General features: G+C 45.0%; 1 protein-coding gene across 3 annotated transcripts in view; it reads right to left on the bottom strand.

Annotated features, from left to right (window-relative positions):
* The window catches only part of LOC135033722 (CUB and sushi domain-containing protein 2-like), a 1,450,369-nt gene extending 1,437,946 nt beyond the window's left edge, over positions 1-12,423 (bottom strand). For all 3 annotated transcript variants that reach the window (XM_063954204.1, XM_063954205.1, XM_063954206.1), the window contains exon 1: positions 11,956-12,423. In XM_063954204.1, coding sequence (XP_063810274.1) covers positions 11,956-12,118 — 163 coding nt within the window. In that variant the 5' untranslated portion in view covers positions 12,119-12,423. The remainder of the gene's footprint in view (positions 1-11,955) is intronic.
* Between the last annotated feature and the right edge of the window lie 13,984 nt (positions 12,424-26,407).

Genomic DNA, 26,407 nt, shown 5'->3' with positions numbered 1-26,407 from the left:
TCCTAGAAGCTGCAGCACATCTCTACTTCAGATGCTGCAGCACCTCTCTCTGCCCAGGCTTCTGCAGCACCACTCTCTGCCCCGGCTACTGCAGCACCTATCTCTGCCCGTGTAAAAGCGGCTATACTTTGGTGTAATGTCTATAAGTGTCTCTACAGTGTGGTGTAACATGTATAAGGGTCTCTAGAGATGAGCGGGTTCGGTTTCTCTGAAACCGAACCCGCACGAACTTCATGTTTTTTTCACGGGTCCGAGCAGACTCGGATCCTCCCGCCTTGCTCGGTTAACCCGAGCGCGCCCGAACGTCATCATGACGCTGTCGGATTCTCGCGAGACTCGGATTCTATATAAGGAGCCGCGCGTCGCCGCCATTTTCACACGTGCATTGAGATTGATAGGGAGAGGACGTGGCTGGCGTCCTCTCCATTAGAAATTAGATTAGAAGAGAGAGAGAGATTGTGCAGAGTCAGACAGAGTTTACCACAGTGACCAGTGCAGTTGTTGTTAGTTAACTTTTATTTATTTTAATATAATATATCCGTTCTCTGCTATATCCGTTCTCTGCCTGAAAAAAAACGATACACAGCAGCAGCCAGTCACACAGTGTGACTCAGTCTGTGTGCACTCAGCTCAGCCCAGTGTGCTGCACATCAATGTATAAAAGGCAAAGCTTATAATAATTGTGGGGGAGACTGGGGAGCACTGCAGGTTGTTATAGCAGGAGCCCCCAGGAGTACATAATATTATATTAATTTAAAATTAAACAGTGCACACTTTTGCTGCAGGAGTGCCACTGCCAGTGTGACTAGTGGTGACCAGTGCCTGACCACCAGTATAGTAGTATATTGTTGTATGTATTGTATACTATCTCTTTATCAACCAGTCTATATTAGCAGCAGACACAGTACAGTGCGGTAGTTCACGGCTGTGGCTACCTCTGTGTCGGCAGTCGGAACTCGGCAGGCAGTCCGTCCATCCATAATTGTATTACAATATATACCACCTAACCGTGGTATTTTTTTTTCTTTCTTTATACCGTCGTCATAGTGTCATACTAGTTGTTACGAGTATACTACTATCTCTTTATCAACCAGTGTACAGTGCGGTAGTTCACGGCTGTGGCTACCTCTGTGTCGGCAGTCGGCAGGCAGTCCGTCCATCCATAATTGTATTATTATTATAATATATACCACCTAACCGTGGTTTTTTTTTCATTCTTTATACCGTCATAGTGTCATACTAGTTGTTACGAGTATACTACTATCTCTTTATCAACCAGTGTACAGTGCGGTAGTTCACGGCTGTGGCTACCTCTGTGTCGGCAGTCGGCAGGCAGTCCGTCCATCCATAATTGTATTATTATTATAATATATACCACCTAACCGTGGTTTTTTTTTCATTCTTTATACCGTCGTCATAGTGTCATACTAGTTGTTACGAGTATACTACTATCTCTTTATCAACCAGTGTACAGTGCGGTAGTTCACGGCTGTGGCTACCTCTGTGTCGGCAGTCGGCAGGCAGTCCGTCCATCCATAATTGTATTATTATTATAATATATACCACCTAACCGTGGTTTTTTTTTCATTCTTTATACCGTCGTCATAGTGTCATACTAGTTGTTACGAGTATACTACTATCTCTTTATCAACCAGTGTACAGTGCGGTAGTTCACGGCTGTGGCTACCTCTGTGTCGGCAGTCGGCAGGCAGTCCGTCCATCCATAATTGTATTATTATTATAATATATACCACCTAACTGTGGTATTTTTTTTTCTTTCTTTATACCGTCGTCATAGTGTCATACTAGTTGTTACGAGTATACTACTATCTCTTTATCAACCAGTGTACAGTGCGGTAGTTCACGGCTGTGGCTACCTCTGTGTCGGCAGTCGGCAGGCAGTCCGTCCATCCATAATTGTATTATTATTATAATATATACCACCTAACCGTGGTTTTTTTATACCACCTAACCGTGGCAGTCCGTCCATAATTGTATACTAGTATCCAATCCATCCATCTCCATTGTTTACCTGAGGTGCCTTTTAGTTCTGCCTATAAAATATGGAGAACAAAAAAGTTGAGGTTCCAAAATTAGGGAAAGATCAAGATCCACTTCCACCTCGTGCTGAAGCTGCTGCCACTAGTCATGGCCGAGACGATGAAATGCCAGCAACGTCGTCTGCCAAGGCCGATGCCCAATGTCATAGTACAGAGCATGTCAAATCCAAAACACCAAATATCAGAAAAAAAAGGACTCCAAAACCTAAAATAAAATTGTCGGAGGAGAAGCGTAAACTTGCCAATATGCCATTTACCACACGGAGTGGCAAGGAACGGCTGAGGCCCTGGCCTATGTTCATGGCTAGTGGTTCAGCTTCACATGAGGATGGAAGCACTCAGCCTCTCGCTTGAAAACTGAAAAGACTCAAGCTGGCAAAAGCACCGCAAAGAACTGTGCGTTCTTTGAAATCCCAAATCCACAAGGAGAGTCCAATTGTGTCGTTTGCGATGCCTGACCTTCCCAACACTGGACGTGAAGAGCATGCGCCTTCCACTATTTGCATGCCCCCTGCAAGTGCTGGAAGGAGCACCCGCAGTCCAGTTCCTGATAGTCAGATTGAAGATGTCAGTGTTGAAGTACACCAGGATGAGGAGGATATGGGTGTTGCTGGCGCTGGGGAGGAAATTGACCAGGAGGATTCTGATGGTGAGGTGGTTTGTTTAAGTCAGGCACCCGGGGAGACACCTGTTGTCCGTGGGAGGAATATGGCCGTTGACATGCCAGGTGAAAATACCAAAAAAATCAGCTCTTCGGTGTGGAGGTATTTCACCAGAAATGCGGACAACAGGTGTCAAGCCGTGTGTTCCCTTTGTCAAGCTGTAATAAGTAGGGGTAAGGACGTTAACCACCTCGGAACATCCTCCCTTATACGTCACCTGCAGCGCATTCATAATAAGTCAGTGACAAGTTCAAAAACTTTGGGTGACAGCGGAAGCAGTCCACTGACCAGTAAATCCCTTCCTCTTGTAACCAAGCTCACGCAAACCACCCCACCAACTCCCTCAGTGTCAATTTCCTCCTTCCCCAGGAATGCCAATAGTCCTGCAGGCCATGTCACTGGCAAGTCTGACGAGTCCTCTCCTGCCTGGGATTCCTCCGATGCATCCTTGCGTGTAACGCCTACTGCTGCTGGCGCTGCTGTTGTTGCCGCTGGGAGTCGATGGTCATCCCAGAGGGTAAGTCGTAAGCCCACTTGTACTACTTCCAGTAAGCAATTGACTGTTCAACAGTCCTTTGCGAGGAAGATGAAATATCACAGCAGTCATCCTACTGCAAAGCGGATAACTGAGTCCTTGACAACTATGTTGGTGTTAGACGTGCGTCCGGTATCCGCCGTTAGTTCACAGGGAACTAGACAATTTATTGAGGCAGTGTGCCCCCGTTACCAAATACCATCTAGGTTCCACTTCTCTAGGCAGGCGATACCGAGAATGTACACGGACGTCAGAAAAAGACTCACCAGTGTCCTAAAAAATGCAGTTGTACCCAATGTCCACTTAACCACGGACATGTGGACAAGTGGAGCAGGGCAGGGTCAGGACTATATGACTGTGACAGCCCACTGGGTAGATGTATGGACTCCCGCCGCAAGAACAGCAGCGGCGGCACCAGTAGCAGCATCTCGCAAACGCCAACTCTTTCCTAGGCAGGCTACGCTTTGTATCACCGCTTTCCAGAATACGCACACAGCTGAAAACCTCTTACGGCAACTGAGGAAGATCATCGCGGAATGGCTTACCCCAATTGGACTCTCCTGTGGATTTGTGGCATCGGACAACGCCAGCAATATTGTGTGTGCATTAAATATGGGCAAATTCCAGCACGTCCCATGTTTTGCACATACCTTGAATTTGGTGGTGCAGAATTTTTTAAAAAACGACAGGGGCGTGCAAGAGATGCTGTCGGTGGCCAGAAAAATTGCGGGACACTTTCGGCGTACAGGCACCACGTACAGAAGACTGGAGCACCACCAAAAACTACTGAACCTGCCCTGCCATCATCTGAAGCAAGAAGTGGTAACGAGGTGGAATTCAACCCTCTATATGCTTCAGAGGTTGGAGGAGCAGCAAAAGGCCATTCAAGCCTATACAATTGAGCACGATATAGGAGATGGAATGCACCTGTCTCAAGTGCAGTGGAGAATGATTTCAACGTTGTGCAAGGTTCTGATGCCCTTTGAACTTGCCACACGTGAAGTCAGTTCAGACACTGCCAGCCTGAGTCAGGTCATTCCCCTCATCAGGCTTTTGCAGAAGAAGCTGGAGGCATTGAAGAAGGAGCTAACACGGAGCGATTCCGCTAGGCATGTGGGACTTGTGGATGCAGCCCTTAATTCGCTTAACAAGGATTCACGGGTGGTCAATCTGTTGAAATCAGAGCACTACATTTTGGCCACCGTGCTCGATCCTAGATTTAAAGCCTACCTTGGATCTCTCTTTCCGGCAGACACAGGTCTGCTGGGGTTGAAAGACCTGCTGGTGACAAAATTGTCAAGTCAAGCGGAACGCGACCTGTCAACATCTCCTCCTTCACATTCTCCCGCAACTGGGGGTGCGAGGAAAAGGCTCAGAATTCCGAGCCCACCCGCTGGCGGTGATGCAGGGCAGTCTGGAGCGACTGCTGATGCTGACATCTGGTCCGGACTGAAGGACCTGACAACGATTACGGACATGTCGTCTACTGTCACTGCATATGATTCTCTCAACATTGATAGAATGGTGGAGGATTATATGAGTGACCGCATCCAAGTAGGCACGTCACACAGTCCGTACTTATACTGGCAGGAAAAAGAGGCAATTTGGAGGCCCTTGCACAAACTGGCTTTATTCTACCTAAGTTGCCCTCCCACAAGTGTGTACTCCGAAAGAGTGTTTAGTGCCGCCGCTCACCTTGTCAGCAATCGGCGTACGAGGTTACATCCAGAAAATGTGGAGAAGATGATGTTCATTAAAATGAATTATAATCAATTCCTCCGCGGAGACATTGACCAGCAGCAATTGCCTCCACAAAGTACACAGGGAGCTGAGATGGTGGATTCCAGTGGGGACGAATTGATAATCTGTGAGGAGGGGGATGTACACGGTGATATATCGGAGGGTGAAGATGAGGTGGACATCTTGCCTCTGTAGAGCCAGTTTGTGCAAGGAGAGATTAATTGCTTCTTTTTTGGGGGGGGTCCAAACCAACCCGTCATATCAGTCACAGTCGTGTGGCAGACCCTGTCACTGAAATGATGGGTTGGTTAAAGTGTGCATGTCCTGTTTTGTTTATACAACATAAGGGTGGGTGGGAGGGCCCAAGGATAATTCCATCTTGCACCTCTTTTTTCTTTTCTTTTTCTTTGCATCATGTGCTGATTGGGGAGGGTTTTTTGGAAGGGACATCCTGCGTGACACTGCAGTGCCACTCCTAGATGGGCCCGGTGTTTGTGTCGGCCACTAGGGTCGCTAATCTTACTCACACAGCTACCTCATTGCGCCTCTTTTTTTCTTTGCGTCATGTGCTGTTTGGGGAGGGTTTTTTGGAAGGGACATCCTGCGTGACACTGCAGTGCCACTCCTAGATGGGCCCGGTGTTTGTGTCGGCCACTAGGGTCGCTTATCTTTCTCACACAGCTACCTCATTGCGCCTCTTTTTTTCTTTGCGTCATGTGCTGTTTGGGGAGGGTTTTTTGGAAGGGACATCCTGCGTGACACTGCAGTGCCACTCCTAGATGGGCCCGGTGTTTGTGTCGGCCACTAGGGTCGCTTATCTTTCTCACACAGTCAGCTACCTCATTGCGCCTCTTTTTTTCTTTGCGTCATGTGCTGTTTGGGGAGGGTTTTTTGGAAGGGACATCCTGCGTGACACGGCAGTGCCACTCCTAGATGGGCCCGGTGTTTGTGTCGGCCACTAGGGTCGCTTATCTTTCTCACACAGTCAGCTACCTCATTGCGCCTCTTTTTTTCTTTGCGTCATGTGCTGTTTGGGGAGGGTTTTTTGGAAGGGACATCCTGCGTGACACTGCAGTGCCACTCCTAGATGGGCCCGGTGTTTGTGTCGGCCACTAGGGTCGCTTATCTTTCTCACACAGTCAGCTACCTCATTGCGCCTCTTTTTTTCTTTGCGTCATGTGCTGTTTGGGGAGGGTTTTTTGGAAGGGACATCCTGCGTGACACTGCAGTGCCACTCCTAGATGGGCCCGGTGTTTGTGTCGGCCACTAGGGTCGCTAATCTTACTCACACAGCTACCTCATTGCGCCTCTTTTTTTCTTTGCGTCATGTGCTGTTTGGGGAGGGTTTTTTGGAAGGGACATCCTGCGTGACACTGCAGTGCCACTCCTAGATGGGCCCGGTGTTTGTGTCGGCCACTAGGGTCGCTTATCTTACTCACACAGCGACCTCGGTGCAAATTTTAGGACTAAAAATAATATTGTGAGGTGTGATGTGTTCAGAATAGGCTGAAAATGAGTGTAAATTATGTTTTTTGAGGTTAATAATACTTTGGGATCAAAATTACCCCCAAATTCTATGATTTAAGCTGTTTTTTAGGGTTTTTTGAAAAAAACACCCGAATCCAAAACACACCCGAATCCGACAAAAAAAATTCGGTGAGGTTTTGCCAAAACGCGGTCGAACCCAAAACACGGCCGCGGAACCGAACCCAAAACCAAAACACAAAACCCGAAAAATTTCCGGCGCTCATCTCTAGTCTCTACTATGTCTAGCATAATGTGTATAATGGGTACTACTGGGTGGTTTAATGTGAATAACGGACACTACTATGCTGTCTAATGTGAATTGGTACTATTCTGTGGCCACACCCGTTCTCCATGAAGCCACACCCCTATATTTTTGATGCACCCTGAGTTCCACATAGTTTAGAACTGGCCCTGTCACCAATTTAGGATTTTGAAAAGTTTTTCTTTTCAAATGTAACATGCCACCACATGTTGGCTAGGCCCTCAATTCAGTACAGAGGAGGGGGGCGCTAAAACATACCCTTGCTCCGTGCACCATGGCACCTAGCTACACCTCGGACTGTAGGGATCCTTTATGTTTTTTTAGCAGGAAGCTAGGAAGGTCCATCATCAAAGTATTGTAAGTACAAAGACCTCCTCCATATACTTCACTTTTACATTTCAAATACAGTAAAACATATAAATGTATTACAAATCTATTAAGCCGGATACAGACTGAAACAATATCTGCCTGATAAGTCGTTTTCTGGGCAAATCGGAATGACATATCGGCATATGGGTGCCCATGGTCGCTAGCAATGTCACCCAGTAAGCCTTTCTGCGTGGCCAACCGGACAACAACATGGTGTGTGAAGGATGGAACTTCATTAGATTGTTGTCCCAGTACACATCGTCTCAGTGTGTACCCTGCTTTAATTTGCCTATACATGTTAAGATTTTGGTTGATCAATTCAACCAAACTGATAAAAATGATCAGTTATACAATCAATCCAACAAATAGGATTCATGCAGAGTGGTAGAACACTGTGCTGAAATATGGTTCCACTGCCATACAGTGCGGGATCACTGACCGGGAAAATCAGACAACGTGCGCTCCTGCTGTACCCTGCACTCTGGCTACTTAGCTTGGTTAATGGTCAATTAGACCAGTTCTGTGTTTTGGTTTCTTGGCAAACACACAGATTTCATTGTTGTCCTAAGCTCAACATTTCACTACATTTGGCATAGTTTAAGAAAAATGGGGTGTATCTTATGGAAAATATTTAATGTAATAAAAATAGCCTATAATCCTTTTAACTAAATAATGCAAACTGTAACCATGGGTGACATGCAATCCAAAACCAGAAGCTGTACAATACACATTTAGTGGCAGAGTTGACAACGTTGGATATTCTTGTTTTCACTCATTACGAATGATGAATGGTGCTCCAGCCAATCAGCTCCTGTTATTTTTAAAACACATGACAAGAGCTGATTGGCTGGAGTACAATTTATAATTTGTAATGAGTGATAACAATAATATCACTCGTTGTTAAATCTGCCCCTTGGTTTTTTCCTTCTTTAGTCCATATTTTTTTGTATGTAGGTTTTTAATTTTCCCAGTGCTTCCACTGTGCAACATTTACGCATTGTGTGTAAAAAAGATATTTACTTAATATCAGGTATCACTGTGCTAGTGAAAAGGATAATTACAATAGATATATTTTAATATAAATTCTTGCTGTTGTTAAAATGGATCAAAACTATAATCCATAGAAGAAAACCTATGCTTGCTTTTGGAAACTGGGTGTAGCAACCAACTTAGCTTTCATTTGTCAAGAATCTATAGTCTCGGACAATATGCAGCCAATTTCAACGGTTTGAGGTAAGTGCTGGGACTCTGCTAGGAAAAAAGCGATACAAGGGAGTTGATTCAGACGTGGTTGGAGGCGCTATTGCTGCTGCTTACATGAAAGCAGCAGTGATAGAACTAATATGGTAATGCATCAGGAGGCATCTGATATAAGTAGACGCCTCCTGCTTGTATTAATGATTCATGTAGCATCGGATCACCTGCGACACCATTGGCTGGCTGCGTGACCCATAGGATAGCACAAGCTGGCCGCTGCAGATCCAACAAATAGGCCAAGAAATCTCTGTCATTCGACGGAAATCCTGGAATCGGCACTGCCCCAATATGGAGTTGACACACCTCCGTTTTGAGAAAAGTCCACCATCACCACTCCCAAAGAGCACCAGACTGTCAATTACTGACAGTCTGCAGCCGATCTACTTCCAACATCGCAGATCCGTACAGCACATGCACAGTACGTGTCCGGCGCAAAGTACGGAACGTCTGTACTTTGCAGCATGAGCTGCACTACCGTAAGGACCTGAATCAGGTCCGTGGTAATACTGTAGGCTATTGTTTTTTCTAACATGTGAAAACCATTAAAATGTCTATATGTTTGAAATGTTTCCAATTGTGGTCATCATGAAATGAACCCAGCATAAGAGGTTATTTCTGAAGATGGAGTCAACCAGCCCCAAAGGGATAGCAGAACACAGAAACTGAATTGATTAACCTGCAGACAGAAATGGTTAGGCTGATAAATAAAGGCAATATAAATGTACTTTCACCAGATATTCTACCTTTAAATGAATGAGAGGATATAAGCCAGGTATATGAATGGTGCGGGTTATCAGCCATCTTCCTACAGATGAGTGGAGTGGTAGTGGAAAATCACAGAAATTACAATTTCACAATGGAACACGCTGTTTTGCAGAGGTGCAAAGTTCCATAAAACAATCTTTCAGTTTGGCTTTTGATTGACCATTGCGCACAATGGCCATTCCGCATTCTCTTTACAAAATTTGCCGTGCCACATTTTCTGTAAGTTATTCTCTATAAACAAAGCTAGGATAATGACGGCATCAATTTATTCTGCTTTGTGATGTGGTTGGAGTATAAGACAGAAGAAAAATTATAAGGTAATTTTAAATGGAGCACTTAAGGCTAAATTCCGTCAGAGAAACGTGCAAAATTTTGAAATAAGGAAAATATTCATTGGTACAGTGCAGAAAATGTTGCTCATCCCTACTCCATACCCTGTAGGCTATATATTCATGTGAACACAAAAATCTTAACTGCCCAAAATATTTCCTGAATACAAATTATGATTTTCATGTACAAAATTATACTACATTACAACATTGTTTTGGAAGACCAATTTAATAATAATAATAATAATAATAATAATAATAATAATAATAATAATAATACTACCGTCAATCAATGAAAGGAAATGCACAGGTTTAATTCTATAACTCTAAATCGGGATGAATACACGAACCTTATTCAGAGTCTGTGTTATGGAATTCTGCATTTGCCTAAGTACATTACTTCAACCTTTAACTAGGCTAGAGATCAATGTATGTAGTTGTTAATGATGGTAATTTCACTAGTACCTTTATTAAGTAGGTGTGCTACTGAGACTCCCTTGTTTGATAACAAATATAGAGCTTGTAGGAAGTTAAACAATAACATTTAAATCCTCACACGTTTATTTAAATCGAAAAACATCACATATCCTTATGCTTACTTTACACTTACACAAATTTCTGAATACAAGTAGAAGGGTGTGCATATGTGCCAGATCTACATGCTACACCCACACAAACCTATTATTCACCGGTTTTGAGATAGATATAAATATAGATATATATATATATATATATATATACTGTATATCTATCAAGATATGTGAGTGTACTGTGTTTCTATATTTACTGTGTGTGTTTATCTATCTAGCTCTCTCTATATATACATATATATTTACACACACACACACACACACACACACACACACACACACACACACACACACACACACTATATGTATGTAGGGACACAGGATATATATTTACTGAGTTTATATGCTTCTGCATAGGAAAGGTTAATGACTGCTTGGTCTGAACCAATGACTGGTGCAGAGTGATTGATGAAAATATTGTAACAATTCAACCTTTATTTTCTCTTTGCCCAAAATTTTGGCTGTCTACTTTCGTCCACCATAGAAAGTACAATTAGAACATAATTCAGGTAATCAGATAGTCTACACACCATTACATATCTTGTATCTTCAAGATAATAGTTCCATGTAATTATAGGATTAGAGGCATTTAATTGCTACATAACCTCAGCTTTATTTCAGTAATCAGTGGCCGTGGGGCCCTGAGTGAAATACAACACCTCAAATGAGGAATCTATGATTTGGGATTAAAAAAAGACAATAATGTGGTAATAATTCCCTAAAATAAGTGATAAAGCAGATTTTTTGCATTGTTTAATCAATATATTTTAAACTAAAAGCAGGTAGCAGAGAATAAACATCATGAAGACATAATGTACAATGTTAGGAATAAAGCAACCCATGACTTTTTATAGAAATATACTTGGCGTGGTCAATAACCTACACTTGCAAAAACAGTAATCAGGGTCAAGCTAGATCATGTCTAGTTAAGGGCAAGAGGTCACTCTTGGAACCAATTAATACAGAAAGTCATTTCTAGAGGGCTCTAATACTAAATGACAATGACGGGTTTACCAGACGTACATAAAATGCCTAGATATTTGTCTAAGGAATGTAAATTTCCACCAACCATCATCCTGATGAAACAAATAGCATTTGCGGATAGATAGAAGTATTGCACATCATGTGCAAATACCCGTGTAGCCAAGGTGGCCACATGACTGTTCCCTCCTGATAAGCTAACCTTTGATCTCTGCCCACTTGCGAATGTTTCATATGTGGAAGATACAGGATGTTCTATGCAAAGGATGATACTATGCAAAGTTTACTGTATCCCTGAATCAAATCTGTAACACTCAAGCGGAGGCAGTGTGTATAAAAGGTAGGTGATTTATGCCTGCAGCAGATCCGAGATACAAGCCTTCATTGTGTGAGCCACCAGTGACCACAGAAGATCAGACACAGGCTCTGCTATTGCATTTCATTAGTAGTGCAGAGAGGGAGGGAGATTCCTACAGGTTTAATATATTCACCTCCAGACTACACCTAAATGCCCACGTTACTGCAATAGAACATAGGACGTCATACACAGGATGGGACTGCTACGGACACAGCATCGCTACAAAATGGTATAGCACACTGAATAGAAAGGCTTCATATAAAGCAATGGACATTACACTTGACATGCCATACATATATCTCTATAGGTTTACTGACCGATAGGCTATGCACAGATGAGGTGCTGTAGCTCAGCATCTCAGACAGGTTGTATAATTAGCAGCCTGCATGCATCCCTGTTACTGAGCATCAGCTCGCCAGGATTCTAATGTGTCTGTAGACAACACTCTGAACATACTGTACTAGCCATCGCATAAAAATGCTTAGAACTGAGAACTTGGTGGGTAATTAGATGTACTCACCCGTTGCTGATACAGCCAATAGACCAAAGCTGATGAAGACAAGCCTGCTCCAACTTTGCACTTCCAGGAGCCCAAAAACCCACCATGCCCCCCATATCCTCCTGGATGCGCAGCTGCACCCTGTCCTGTCCCCCCACTTCAGCCATCCAGAGATGGTTCTCATGGCAGATTCTGCAGGGATCTCTGGAAAAGGAGGTCAGGTATTCTTGCAAAGAAAATCCCACTACATTGAACAGCTCTTTGCTTCTGCAGCCGGAATAAACCAAGTCTCTTCCTGCACTGGGGAGATGAGATCAGGATTCCTGCTCCTCTTTCTCACTTCCAAATCTTCTAAATGACTCTCCTGCCACAAGGTTTTCCTTCAGGGAATATCCAGACAAGCCTTTTGCAATTGTACCTCCGATATTAATCACCTCCTCATAATATTGTTTCCCCTTTCAGAGAATGATCCACAAGAGGGAATAGGATTTTTCTCCCTTCCTCCCCTACATACAACAATGCTGCAAATTACATCTTGAATTTGTCTCCCCTCCCTCCTCCTTCTTCTCCTCCTTTCACATAGGTCCCCACTCATAGGATAGTTGTCACATATTTCTTTACCATAAAGCCCCCCCAAAACCAACAAAATACTAGAACTGGAGATAAAAATGTCTTTGCAACCTGGATGGATTAATACATATTACATTTTGTCTACATACATCATATAGACTGTTTCAAACATGTGCACTTGTTTAACAGGACTTTTGGGTGATAAGCACTTCCTATTGTCCCATGTCCACTGATGGGGTGGTTATGCTGTCCTTCCATCCTGCAATACACTGCAATACTCTTCTCAGTTAAGATTCTGCTTGGGTTTTTCAAAGGTTCATTAGCTTTGCAGATATGTTACATCAGCAAATAGATGTGAGGGATATAAAATACAGCATAGGGGTTAAGCATAGAGAGGAAGAGACCAGTGATGTTCACTATAGTCTCTACTTGCACAGCAAAGTGAGCTGGTATGAATGGAGCATTGATAGATAGAAATTATACAGAACAAGAGAAAAGGACATAGGGCATACAGTGGCTGCAGGCACATATTATAGTAGATGTACAAAGCATGAAGAATGAATTAAAAAAGTAGTCAATGGCTGTGGCTGAAGTAGAGAAATTTCAACAAGGGCCAGTGAGTATGAATAATGTAATGTACATCTATAGGTATGCGTATATACGCTATGTACAAAGGATGATATGTTTACAACACATATGTGTTTCGATTCTTGCTCTATTTGAGAAAATGTGCTAGATTTAAATACATTATATATATATATATATATATATATATATATACACAGCTAAAGATTGTAAGCTTACGAACATGGCCCTTTTACCTCTTTATCTGTTATTACCCAGTTTTAGTACTGTTTTGTTTCCAATTGTAAAGTGCAACTGAATATACTGGCGCTTTATAAGCAACTGGGAGAGTTAGGTTTAGGCAGCGGGAAAGGGAAGGTTAGGGTTAGGCACCACCGGGGAGGGTTAAGGTTAGGCACCCACAAGGGTGGGTTAGAGTTAGGGTAGAGGACAGGTGAGGGTTACGGTACTTACTGGGTGTCTGTCGGGGTCGGAATGCCGCTGTCAGTACTGTAACTGCCGACATCCTGTCTATCGGGATATTCGTGGCAGAATATAAAGGGAATTACAGTATGGGACAGAGATCAACATGGTGCCTTTCTACTTGCATTCTGCTTTTGCTAGCCTACTATTGTAGAGGATAATCAATATTATGTAGCCAGGCATAGGTATGCAAACTTAAAATAATGATTTGCCTTAATGCACCTGTTTCAAGCAACCCATTGTGTTGTACATGGTGCTACAGCAAATATTAAGTTAAGAGCTAAAACATTAGTGGAAAACATCCATATAAAATTATGTCACCTTCGCTGTCACTGACTGAAGTTGGTCCTGCAGTGAAAACTCAGTCATTCCCACTGATTGCTAATAGACTGGATCTGTGGCAATATTGGACAGACATAGGGTAGAACAGGTTGCACAGATCTGGGCATTCGGAGGTCAGGATGTATAGATGGGGCACATGGGCTCAATTATTTGCAGTCGACAGACACAGTAGCAGTCATTGATCGGATATACTAAAATGCTTGAAAAAAATCTGCTCATATACAATTGGATCTTTATTTATGCATTGGCACACCGTGTGGTCAGCATTAGTCTAGATGGTAGGAGAACTGACTGCATTGTTCAGCTCTGCCTCACTGGCTCAGACGCTGTCTCACACACAGACTCATCTTATACTTGGCACTCAGCACGAGCCCCCCTCCCATCTATACACAGCATCCTGCTCTCTCCTTTCTCTGATGCCACTGCTAGGCAGAATCTACGTCACATACTGTAATATAAGAAGAGGATATAAGTACTTTACATATTATTTCTGCCAATTATTTCATACTTATTGCTGCTTATATTAGTCATCTCAATTTGCATCATGCGATACTCTACCTATGAATTAGATTAAATATAAAGTAAGGACATTTTTATATTGGTGTCTTTATATTAATGCATCACTGTCACTGCACAGGGTGTCAGCGGCACATATATTTTACATAACGGTTAGACAAGCTACATGCACATTACACCATTTATACTTACATGCAACATGTATTTTCACTGTCCTTCAATGGATTCATGGTGACTTACTGAAAGTGATTAGGAATACACATTTGCACAGCATTAAAAATTCATCTTTTTTACTAGTATTAGAATGGGGCATTTGCCGTGGGCTTCTTAGAGATGCTTAGACTTTTGTCATCACTGACCCAAACTACAGGGGCCCTGTTTATCAGTGTCACTGGCCCAATCTACAGGGGCCCTGTTTATCAGTATCACTGGCCCAATCTACAGGGGCCCTGTTTATCAGTGTCACTGGCCCAATCTACAGGGGCCCTATTTATCAGTGTCACTGGCCCAATCTACAGGGGCCCTGTTTATCAGTATCACTGGCCCAATCTACAGGGGCCCTGTTTATCAGTGTCACTGGCCCAATCTACAGGGGCCCTGTTTATCAGTATCACTGGCCCAATCTACAGGGGCCCTGTTTATCAGTGTCACTGGCCCAATCTACAGGGGCCCTGTTTATCAGTGTGTCTCCAATTTTGGTCATAAGTAATATTTTATAAAGTCTCTTATAAAAAATAAAAGTTTCACTAGGCCAGTTTAATTAGTTGTGTCCAAATCCAGTTTATAGTCTCGCATAGTTTTAGTCTAGGAATAAAGGTTAAATGATTGTTTAATACTTTTGGCCTGTTATCACCATCCTTACGATATCAGACAATAGAAAAACAGGTACTAGTGCCATACTTAATTAGGGTACCCATACAAAGGCATCTTATTGCCTGTTGTATTGGGGAAATTGATAGAAACAACAGGGCCCACCATCGGGGGGACTGCGGGACTGGAATCCCAGGCCCAACAAGAGAGGGGGCCCTGCAGCTGGAGCAAATGAATAGTGAGCATGCTGATGGCCCCCTTGGCGCTGTGTTATCACAATCACCAGGCTCTATCTCCCGAACACAGCCTGCTCACTCCGCTTGCCTTGCTCACAGTTTTATTTCCTAAAAGTCTCAGGAAGTGATTCAGACCTGATGGTAGATGTGCTAAATTTAGCACATCTACGATCAGCTTCCCTGACATGTGTGGGGGGGGGGGGACGCCCAGCACAGGGCTAGTCTGCCCCGCATGTCAGGCCTACCCCGTCGTACAAGTACAAAAGCATCGCACAGCGGTGATACTTTTGTACTGTAGGAGTAACTCCCAGCCAGCGCAGCTCCTGTTCGCTGGCAGGGAGCTACTCACCGCTGCCCGTGTGGCAGTGGCTGCGTGTGATGTCATGCAGCCGCCACGGCCCGCCCCCCCCAATGGTCCGGGCATGCCTTCGTTGCACAGACCGTGCCTCCTGAACAGCAGCCAAACACCACCGGCCCACCCCCTCCCGCCCAGCAACCGCCTTTGCCTGTCAGTCAGGCAGAGGGGATCGCAGGGCTAAGACAGCCGTCACCTGTCTGCTATGCGCCGGCGTATGCACACTTCAGATCTGATCGCTGCTGTGCGAACACGCACAGCACCGATCAGGTCTGAATTAGCCCCTCAGTCTGAACTACCAGGTTTCCATGGCTGGTCCCCTCCCAGTACCAGCCACCAATTAACTCACTGACCCACTCACCTCTACTCTTATCCTATTGTACCACTGCTTTCATTCCGCAGTGAGTCCTATGGCTGGCTCTATCTGCTGACTGTATGTGCCGACAAGTGTGTGGCCAGACAGAAACACGAATTGAGGGGCAAAGAGGGGAAGGGGTGAGGCACCTGTAACTGCACCATTTGCTGACCAGCTGGACTTCAACAGGGACACTGCACACTGAGCGACCACCACTGGAGCAGGTAAAGAAACAAAGGGGTCTATTCAGATCCCATATCAAGGGCAACAGGATGCACAAAGTACCGAATATTTGTATTTTGTGCATGCGGAGGACCCGTTCTGAACGTGCGTGAATGGGTGTTACGACGTAGCAGACACTATGAAATCAGACTGCTAAGTGATTGACAGTCTGATGCCATTTTGCAGGCGGGGAGGGGGTGGTGACGGGTTTCATTTGGCAAGGGATCTCCAAGGTTGCACAGAGATCTCCTGGCCTCTGTGACGGGAAGTTTGCCTGGCACCACAAGTGCAACAAGCCTCCTAATGGTGACTCAAGGATACAATGCTGCATCCAAGGATGAAGGTCGGATAACTACTGCAGCAGGAGGCGTCTGCTTGTAATAGACGCCTCCTGCTGCATTACCATACAGCGCTATCACTGCTGCTTCCAAGGAAGTAGCAGTGATAGGAAACTCCAGCTACAACTGAATTAGGCCCAAAGTAAACTGGGAAATTAATCTTTTCCTGAATGTCTCTCACTTTTCCCCTGCATGTCCCCATGTCTTTCTCTCCTCTGTTTCTCCCTCAGCCTTCTCCATGTCTCTCTCCCTCTCCCCCATGCCTCCCTTTCTATCTGCTGCTGGTTTCCCTATCCCTATGTCCTAGTCTCACTCTCTCTCTGTCCCTGGTCTCTTCCACTCTCTCTCCCCATATCCCTCTCTCTCTACCAAAGATGTTTTTCTCTCTCTCTCTCTCTCTCTCTACCCTGTGTCTCCCTCTCTCTCTCTCCCCCAGGTCTCTTTTTTCTCTCTCTCTCTCTGCCCCCAAGGTCTTTCTCCCTCTCAGCCCCAAGTGTCTCTGTGTCTCCAAGGTCTCTCTCTCTTTGACCCAGATATCTCTCTTTTTCCCAAGATCTCTGTCCCCCTGGGTATCGCTCTCGCTTTCTCTCTTCCCAAGGTTTCTCTCTCTCTGCCCCAGGTCTTTTGTCTCTCTCTCAGGCCCAGAGCTCTCTCTTTTTCTCTCTTTGCCACAGATATGTCTTTCTCTCTACCCCCAAGGTCTCTCTCTCTCTCTCTGCCCCAGATCTCTCTCTCTCTCTCTCTCTCTCTTTCCCCCCCATATTTCTCTCTCTCTCCTCAGGTCTGTTTCTCGCTTTCTCTCTTCCCAAGGTTACTCTCTCTCTCTCTGCACCAGGTGTCTCCCTTTCTCACCCTTTGCCCCAGGTCTCTCTCTCTCTCTGCCCCAGTGTGGGAAAGAGGGGGAGAGCTGACAACTTTGTCAGTCCCAGGCCCTTACAATTTCTGATAGCAGTGACAAACACTATCTGCAACATGTGTTTTTGGCAGTAGGAGGGCTCTACTTGCTTACTCTGCTGGAATGTCTGGGAGACTCACAAAGCCTCTTGGGCTCCTGGCAGAGTAGATAAACCTCTGGATCCCACCCTCTTCCCCACTGCAACATTTACAGACCAACCAGATATTCTATTTAGGCTTTGGAAGGAGTCAGCTACTATGGCTCTTCACTTTTCTGTACTGTCTCTTTGGATCTAATCAGCCTATTTATTAAGATGTCAGGTCCCAAAAATTAAGCATCATGCCTATTTAAAAGAAGCCTAACACAGGAGATATCAGAGAAATCTCCTGCGTTACTAAAACTAATGCTGAAGATCGCAGTGCCCATTATTCTCATTGGGTACTATGACTTTAGAAAATAAAGCTTAACTTTTCAGAGTTTGGACCTGATAACTAAGGCCATCTTTAGGGGAAAGCTGTTCATATGCCTCCCCGGTATTTTGGACTGTGCATGTGTACAAACATCTCTTTCGCCACTGGATTAGGAAACTGGTGAAGGAGTTGTCAAAAGGCCAATACCATTGCCAGGACAGGCTTACGAATGTGCTGTCCTATCATGACATCAAATGATAAATTGCCATGTTAAGATATCTGCTATTGCTACGAACAGTAAAAACAGATGGTAATTAAAGAGGCAATAAATGTGGGTAATAATAATCTATGGGGTCGATCCTATTACCTGGGAAGGGAGCGATGTGCCTTTGCCGCAGCATTTAAACACCTTCAATGGCACCCGATCTCGCAACCTTTACAGGCTGAATTTGCACCAAAGTGCTCAGAGCCCTATGGGCCAGCGAACACTTTTGTGCGAAGTTCGAGTTGCCATAAAGTGCTTCCGAGATGATTCGCACCCGCAATATTATCGCGGCAAATAGGATTGACCACTTTGACTATAACATTGTTTATGACAAATCAGGTAGCTCTGTGCATACAGATTACATAACCTTGTTTTGTTTATAAGTAAACCTATAATATTCCCTTTTCCGACATATTACAGATGTAAGTGTTCCAATTTTTCGTAAGTGTTCCAATTCTTGCTCATTTGATAGTGAGAGACAATTCTCAGCCTGAGTTCCAATTCTCTCCCTCAATCAATCTCCATCCACCCTCCCTCCCTCTTGCTTTCTGTGTCTCTATTTTCTGCCTTTTCAATCCAACACTGAGAATTGATACTAGTACATGAAAGGTTTGTTTCATATCTGGTTAACTGCTCGCCTCTATTCACATAGACCTTATTTTTCAAAGCAGGAATCAAAATTTAAAAGCATCTCAAACAAACAGGACATGATGCTGCTGTGCGACCCAAACATTTATATCTTGCCACAATTTATTTTTATGCATTTAGTTCCTCCAGTGGAATGCAGAATTGCTTAACTAAGATAAACATACATAAATCCTTTATTTACCCAAACCTAGAAAAGGATTTTCTTTCAATGTTTGAATTCATTTACTCGTATTAAAAGTCAATGATGTACAGTACACATACCATACTTTCCTATCTCTCAAGTTTTCTCTATGGTAGAAGTCTGGGGGAGAAGCACGTGGGCGGGGATGGTGGCGGATCTGGACTACTTGTGTCATTAGACCCCGCCCCTTCCTGACAGCCCGCTGATTCACTGCAGATTCAAGGTATTTATCTCCTCATTCTACCCACCTCACTAGGAAGTGGACAGAATGCGGAAGGGGTGTCCACTCTTCTAGAGGAGCTGAGGACTACCCAAAAATATGGAGTCTCCCATTGATTCCAGAGTAGTAGGCAAGTATGATGCAGACCCCAAATACACATACATTCCATATAAACATACCAGATAAAACCTTTGAAACTATTACAAGTCTATATTCCATAAAGACATACAGACAAGAGAAATGCCCCTAGGACAGCCATGCCCGCGTGTAAGACCTATTTAATTTTGCATGTCAAAAAGTGTCCTTTTTTCTTTCTTTCTTTCTTTCTTTCTTTCTTTCTTTCTTTCTTTCTTTCTTTCTTTCTTTCTTTCTTTCTTTCTTTCTTTCTTTCTTGTCTCTCTTGCTCTCTCCTTCTCCCAACCGAGAACTCAGTTACACCTTACTTGGCTGGACAAAATCTTTGTACAGTTCTGTGGTACTAAACAGCAAATGTTCTGTTGTTATCAGTGGATGTTTATGCTATATCTATAGTAGTACTCTCATTCAGCTTTGCAGACTGCAGTATGCAGTGCATAATGTACATCCTAAAAGGATTTTTACTCTGCAGTGCCACCTAGAGGCAAGAAATTGAATTCTTTTTTGAGACAGTAAGAAAACAATTTAAAATAAGAGAGTTTATTCATCAAGTACTGTTATTTCATCGTATCTGCAAGAAAATGTATTTAAAAACCAAACCATCCTGCTGCAGGTGGCAGCTGTACTTCCTCTGATTCTGCCCTGCATGGACCGTGGCTGATTGTGCTGGAGGCAAACTGCAACTTAGCTTAGAAATGACTAATTGAATCATAAAAGGTCTGCCTGGTTTTTGGAAGGACTGACAAGTCTTATTAGAAATTATTCATTTTTACGAGGAGGGAAGTTTAAAACTAGGTCTTGGTAGTGGTAAAACATCACAGGTCATTCACAAGAGTTAGATTAATGGCAGAATAAGTTCATAATAAAAGTCATTGTAAATGGGTGTAGTCATCTTTGCAAATCAGTTTGGTATCAAAACAGAGTAGACATGGGCCAGTATTTACTAAAAATCCGAGTTTGGTCGATTTGTGTTTTTTTTTCTAAGTCCCAATCCGGGAAGTTACTAAGCACCAATCTCGGCAGTGTCTGGTCTATTCGTAATGGTTTGAATGACAACGTCCCGAAATACGAATGAATAGACCATCGGTCAAAAGCGGCTGTTATTTCATAGAATACGGCCATTCACTATTCATTCGTATTGGGGTGTTAGTTTCTGAGTGCTCAAGTGCGGGTCTATTTTTTTTCGAATCGTTAAAAAAAGCAGCAAAAAAATAGACCTGCTTTTTCCAATCGAGTTTGGATAACCATGCACGGATCAGTGAGATCTGTGCATGGTTATCTATGGGAAAGGGTCTGTTTAGTTTAAAATCAGAAAAAAAATTGCGTGGGGTCCCCCTACTAATCATAACCAGCCTCGGGCTCTTTGAGCCGATCCTGGTTGAAAAAATATGGGGGAAAAAATGACAGGGGTTCCACCATATTTAATCAATCAGCACCGGGCTCTGCGCCTGGTCCTGGTTCCAAAAATATGGAGGACAAAAAGCGTAGGGGTCCCCCGTATTTCTGAAACCAGCACCGGGCTCCACTAGCTGGGCAGATAATGCCACAGCCAGGGGGACACTTTGATATCGGTCCCTGCGGCCGTGCCATTAAAACCCCAACTAGTCACCCCTGGCCGGGGTACCCTGGAGGAGTGGGGACCCCTTAAATCAAGGGGTCCCCCCTCCAGCCACCCAAGGGCCAGGGGTGAAGCCCGAGGCTGTCCCCCCCATCCAAGGGCGGCGGATGGGGGGCTGATAGCCTTTTTGAAAAAATGTGAATATTGTTTTTAGTAGCAGTACTACAAGTCCCAGCAAGCCTCCCCCGCAAGCTGGTACTTGGAGAACCACAAGTACCAGCATGCGGTGGAAAACCGGGCCCACTGGCACCTGTAGCACTACTACTAAAAAAATACCCCAATAAAAACAGGAGACACACACCTTGAAAGTATAAGTTTATTACATACATGCACACCTCCAAACATACATACTTACCTATGTTCACACGAGGGTCGGTCCTCTTCTCCTTGTAGAATCCATGGGGTACCTGTGGAAAAAATTATACTCACATAATCCAGTGTAGATCGGTCCTCTTCTGTTCTCTGTATAATCCACGTACTTGTCAAAAAAATTAAACGCAAACCCGACCACGCACTGAAAGGGGCCCCATGTTTTCACATGGGACCCCTTTCCCCGACTGCCAGGACCCCCCCTGACTTCTGTCTAAGAGGGTTCTTTCAGCCAATCAGGGAGCGCCACGTCGTGGCACCCTCCTGATTGGCTGTGTGCTCCTGTAGTGTCTGTCAGGCAGCACACGGCAGTGATACAATGTAGCGCCTATGCGCTCCATTGTAACCAATGGTGGGAACTTTGTGGTCAGCGGTGAGGTTACTTTCGGTCAACCGCTGACCACAAAGTTCCCACCATTGGTTACAATGGAGCGCATAGGCGCTACATTGTATCACTGCCGTGTGCTGCCTGACAGACACTACAGCAGCACACAGCCAATCAGGAGGGTGCCACGACGTGGCACTCCCTGATTGGCTGAAGGAACCCTCTTAGACAGGAGTCAGGGGGGGGCGGTCCTGGCAGTCGTGGAAAGGGGTCCCATGTGAAAACATGGGGCCCCTTTCAGTGCGTGGTCGGGTTTGCGTTTTATTTTTTTGACAAGTACGTGGATTATACAGAGAACAGAAGAGGACCGATCTACACTGGATTATGTGAGTATAATTTTTTCCACAGATACCCCATGGATTCTACATGGAGAAGAGGACCGACCCTCGTGTGAACATAGGTAAGTATGTATGTTTGGAGGTGTGCATGTATGTAATAAATTTATACTTTCAAGGTGTGTGTCTCCTGTTTTTATTGGGGTATTTTTTTAGTAGTAGTACTACAGGTGCCAGCGGGCCTGGTTTTCCACCGCATGCTGGTACTTGTGGTTCTCCAAGTACCAGCTTGCGGGGGAGGCTTGCTGGGACTTGTAGTACTGCTACTAAAAACAATATTCACATTTTTTCAAAAAGGCTATCAGCCCCCCATCCGCCGCCCTTGGATGGGGGGGACAGCCTCGGGCTTCACGCCTGGCCCTTGGGTGGCTGGAGGGGGGGGACCCCTTGATTGAAGGGGTCCCCACTCCTCCAGGGTACCCCGGCCAGGGGTGACTAGTTGGGGTTTTAATGGCACGGCCGCAGGGACCGATATCAAAGTGTCCCCCGGCTGTGGCATTATCTCCCCAGCTAGTGGAGCCCAGTGCTGGTTTCAGAAATACGGGGGACCCCTACGCTTTTTGTCCCCCATATTTTTGGAACCAGGACCAGGCGCAGAGCCCGGTGCTGGTTGATATGGGGGAACCCCTGTCATTTCCCCCCCCCCATATTTTTGCAACCAGGATCGGCTGAAAGAGCCCGAGGCTGGTTATGATTAGGAGGGGGGACCCCACGCAATTTTTTTCCAGGATTTTAAAGACTTTAATGAACTTTTTAAGGTACACAATGAAGCCCTGCACGGATCTCACAGATCCGGCCGGGTTTCCTTGTGTTTTTTTCAGGCAGTGTTTTACTCATCACTCCCGTAAAACACTGCCTGATATTACGAATCACATCGACATCGGAAAAAACGATTGTGCAAAACTCGGCAGCTTAGTGAATGACCGTATCAGGATTCAAAAAGTTGCAGTAAAATGCACCCGATACCATTCGAGTTCAAACACCCTTCAAAACGGACAAAACACGAATATTAGTAAATAAACCCCATGGTCTGCCTGGCGCAAAGTGTAGAATGTGCTCAGCCTGGCGCAATGTGTATAACGTGCTCAGCCTGGCGCAATGTGTTTAACGTGCCCTGCCTGGTGCAATGTGTAGAACATGCTCTGCCTGGCGCAAAGTGTAGAACATGCTCTGGGGCCACGCCCCTTACAATGTAAAAATGAACACCTTTGCCACACGCAAATGCTTATATATCATTATGTCCCTGCAGGATGAGCTCTGTTCTGTGTATTTTAATACAGAGAACAATGTACATTTGTATGTTCTAATATTAATTATATTTGCAGGAGCATAGACTAAGAAGTGGGAGGAGTCAGGAAGAATAATGGGAAGAGTCTATGCCAGCAGCCAGATGCTGACGTAAGGTGGGCCTTTCAGATTTTAGTCCCAGTCCAGGTCTGCCCCAAGTAATGGCTGCTGACACCACACCTACTGCCGCTACCAACCCCCCCCCCTCCCCTGTTGTGATTAACCCCCCCTACTGCAACACCCCCTTTTCTGCATTTTTACCCAGTGATTAATCCCCTAGTGTGCTCCTCCGACTCTGGTCATGTGGCTTACTGCACTGTGGTCACCTGATTATCTGATGCTGCAAACTTCTGTAAATGCTGATTTACAGCAGATGACCGGGGTCACAGTGCAGGAGCTAGAGATTAGAAGACTGGAGCCAGAGAAGAGCACCGGGGTACTGATCACCGGGTAATGTAAGTATATAGAGAACAGAGGACATATGTCTATATAGCGATATAAAATTCTGAGTAGTATACTAAATGAAGCAGCAAGAACAGGTAGAGATGTTTCTATGGTAACTGCTTGACCTATGGGGTTGCTGTGAAATCAGGCGATGGGAGGGCTTAGCACTTATGAGGCGAGGATTGATTAAGTTCTCCCTTTTTTCCTTAGGAAAAATTGAACAGTGAAGTGCTCTATGTTTGTGTTGTACTGTACTGCTTATATTTGTGTATTTATTGCAATTTCTTTTCATTTTCCTTTCATACTTTACTATTCTCTAATTCCTTCCCCCCTTTTTTCTCTAATCTTTCCTTTATCTAATCTAGCTATAGCATGCGTACGCCCAGTCGTGCAGCGGGTCCCCCTATCCGTTTTATTGAAAGCGGAGGAATGGGTACCGCAGAGTCAGTGTCAGGAGGGGGCCAGGGCAGTATGGTACAGGGAAGATGGTGGGGTGTAGCTAATGTGGGTGGTAGTACCACTGCCAGGGGTCCGGCTCAATCTCCAGATAGAGCTGTGGTGGCGGGTGGAGCTGTGTCACACAGAGGCCGGTTGACCAGCACGTCTGTGACATGCTCGGGTGGCAGACATAGTGGAGTGAGTGCCACTGCGTTGGAAGTGCAAACAGAAGGTACAATGTCTCGGAGCTTTGGCGCTTTGGTGGAATCATGGAGTAAGGTGAAAAGGGGATCGGTAGCATTGAGAGGTGTTACCTCGGGATTGCATGTTCCAGAGATTCGTCGTGGTTGCCCCGTGGGCCCGCGGGTGACCGTGGCGGGCAAAGGCGTTCGTGACAGAACCGGACTTTCTATCGGTGAGCAGTCTGGAAGGGAAGCTAGGGGAACACATAAACAATTAGCGGTGCAAGGATTGGGACCTCCAATGGAGTCGGTAGCAGGGAAAGGGCCAGTTTACGGGGTGGCAATGGAAGTGCAAAGGGAGTTGGTCAGCATGCGGGTACTTCAGGCCTCGCTAATGCCGGCATGCAGCAGAGAGTTGAGCCTTTTAACTTGAGTGTGAGGGGCAGAACTGTGATTTCTGAAGGAACACAAGGCAGGCTCACGGTTCCTGGGTGGTCATATGCAGATGCAATGCGTTCAGGGCGCTGTCGCCAGGTGGGAGGGTGCAAAGGTGCTGGCTGGAATTCGTCTGAGATGGCGTCCATATGCACCTCAGTGATATCATCACTTGTCCCCATTCTCACTGCCGGTCATGCAGAGGGGAGAGTTTTGAGGGGGCAGAAGTTCACCTGGAATAATGAGTGTAGTTTAAGTGAAGCAGCGGCTGCTGGTTCACGTGCTAGAGCACACAGGGAAAGGGTCATGAGATACTTGATGAGTGCCTAATGGAGTCTTTTATTGTCCCCGAGCTACAGGAGGATTCAGGGGAATCGGCGGCTGTGGTCGAATCTGCTCAGGATGATGGCGGAATGTGTGATGGTGAGTCTGATTTTGACCTTGAGGCGCGTCAGGTGGGTGTGGAAGCCAGCTCTTTTAATAAGTCAGTGGTTATAGAGAAAACATGCAAGCAAAAAGCCACGGATAAGCGTAAGAGTAGGCGCAGGTGCAGGAAGAAGAGTGGTTCATCCACATCTTCCTCGAAGTCCTCAGATTCGGAGGATAGTGATTGCAGTGGTTGTAAGAGAAAACACAAAAGGAAGTGCAAACACAGCAGTTCTAGCATGTCCTCGGAGGAGGGTCCTGAGGATTCTCTGCAATGTGCTGATACAGCTGTTTTCAGAGGGATCCGGCCTAAAATTAGGGATCGCATGCACGAGGGCAGATATGTTAACATGTTTTCGAGCAAAACAAAGAAGGCATTAGCTGCAACCAGAAAGAAATCGGGTATAGATGAGGAGGAGTATAAAACATATTCAAATTGGCAAAAAGGTATGCTGGTCTTTGCAGCCTGTTATTTAGAGACGAGACCACAACAGCATTTGAACGTAATCAAATATATGTATTTGTTGCATAAATTAGGAAGATCAGGGCATGGGCCAGCTTGGAGGATTTATGATGAGGATTTTCGTAGGAAGCAGCATGGTAGAGCGGTCATGGATTTTAAGATGTGGAGATTTTTGTAGACGTTACACAACCACAGAAGAGTGGTTCTCAAGCGATTAGTGACAAACGTGGTGGTATCAGTAGTAGATGGACATCAGGGAAGAATAGTCAAGGTAGGTGCCATACTTTTAATAATGGCCAATGTACCCTAGTTGTCTAGGTGTCATTTTCGGCATGTTTGTATCCGCTGTGGGGGGTCACATCCCATTAGAGACTGCACGCAGCCCTCAGGTGGTAGAGGAGGTTTCAACAGATAGCAGAAACGCGCTCCCATGGTTGCCAGTACTAAGTAGGGCTCCTACTCCAGTGAGATTGGATAAATTGTCCTATTGGTTAGAGCAGGCATGTCCAAACTGCGGCCCTCCAGCTGTTGAGAAACTATACATCC

This window comes from Pseudophryne corroboree, chromosome 2 (assembly GCF_028390025.1).
Source record: "Pseudophryne corroboree isolate aPseCor3 chromosome 2, aPseCor3.hap2, whole genome shotgun sequence".
NCBI lineage: Eukaryota > Metazoa > Chordata > Amphibia > Anura > Myobatrachidae > Pseudophryne > Pseudophryne corroboree.
Note: the sequence above shows the minus strand (reverse complement) of the source record. Positions and strands in the feature narration are given on the sequence as shown.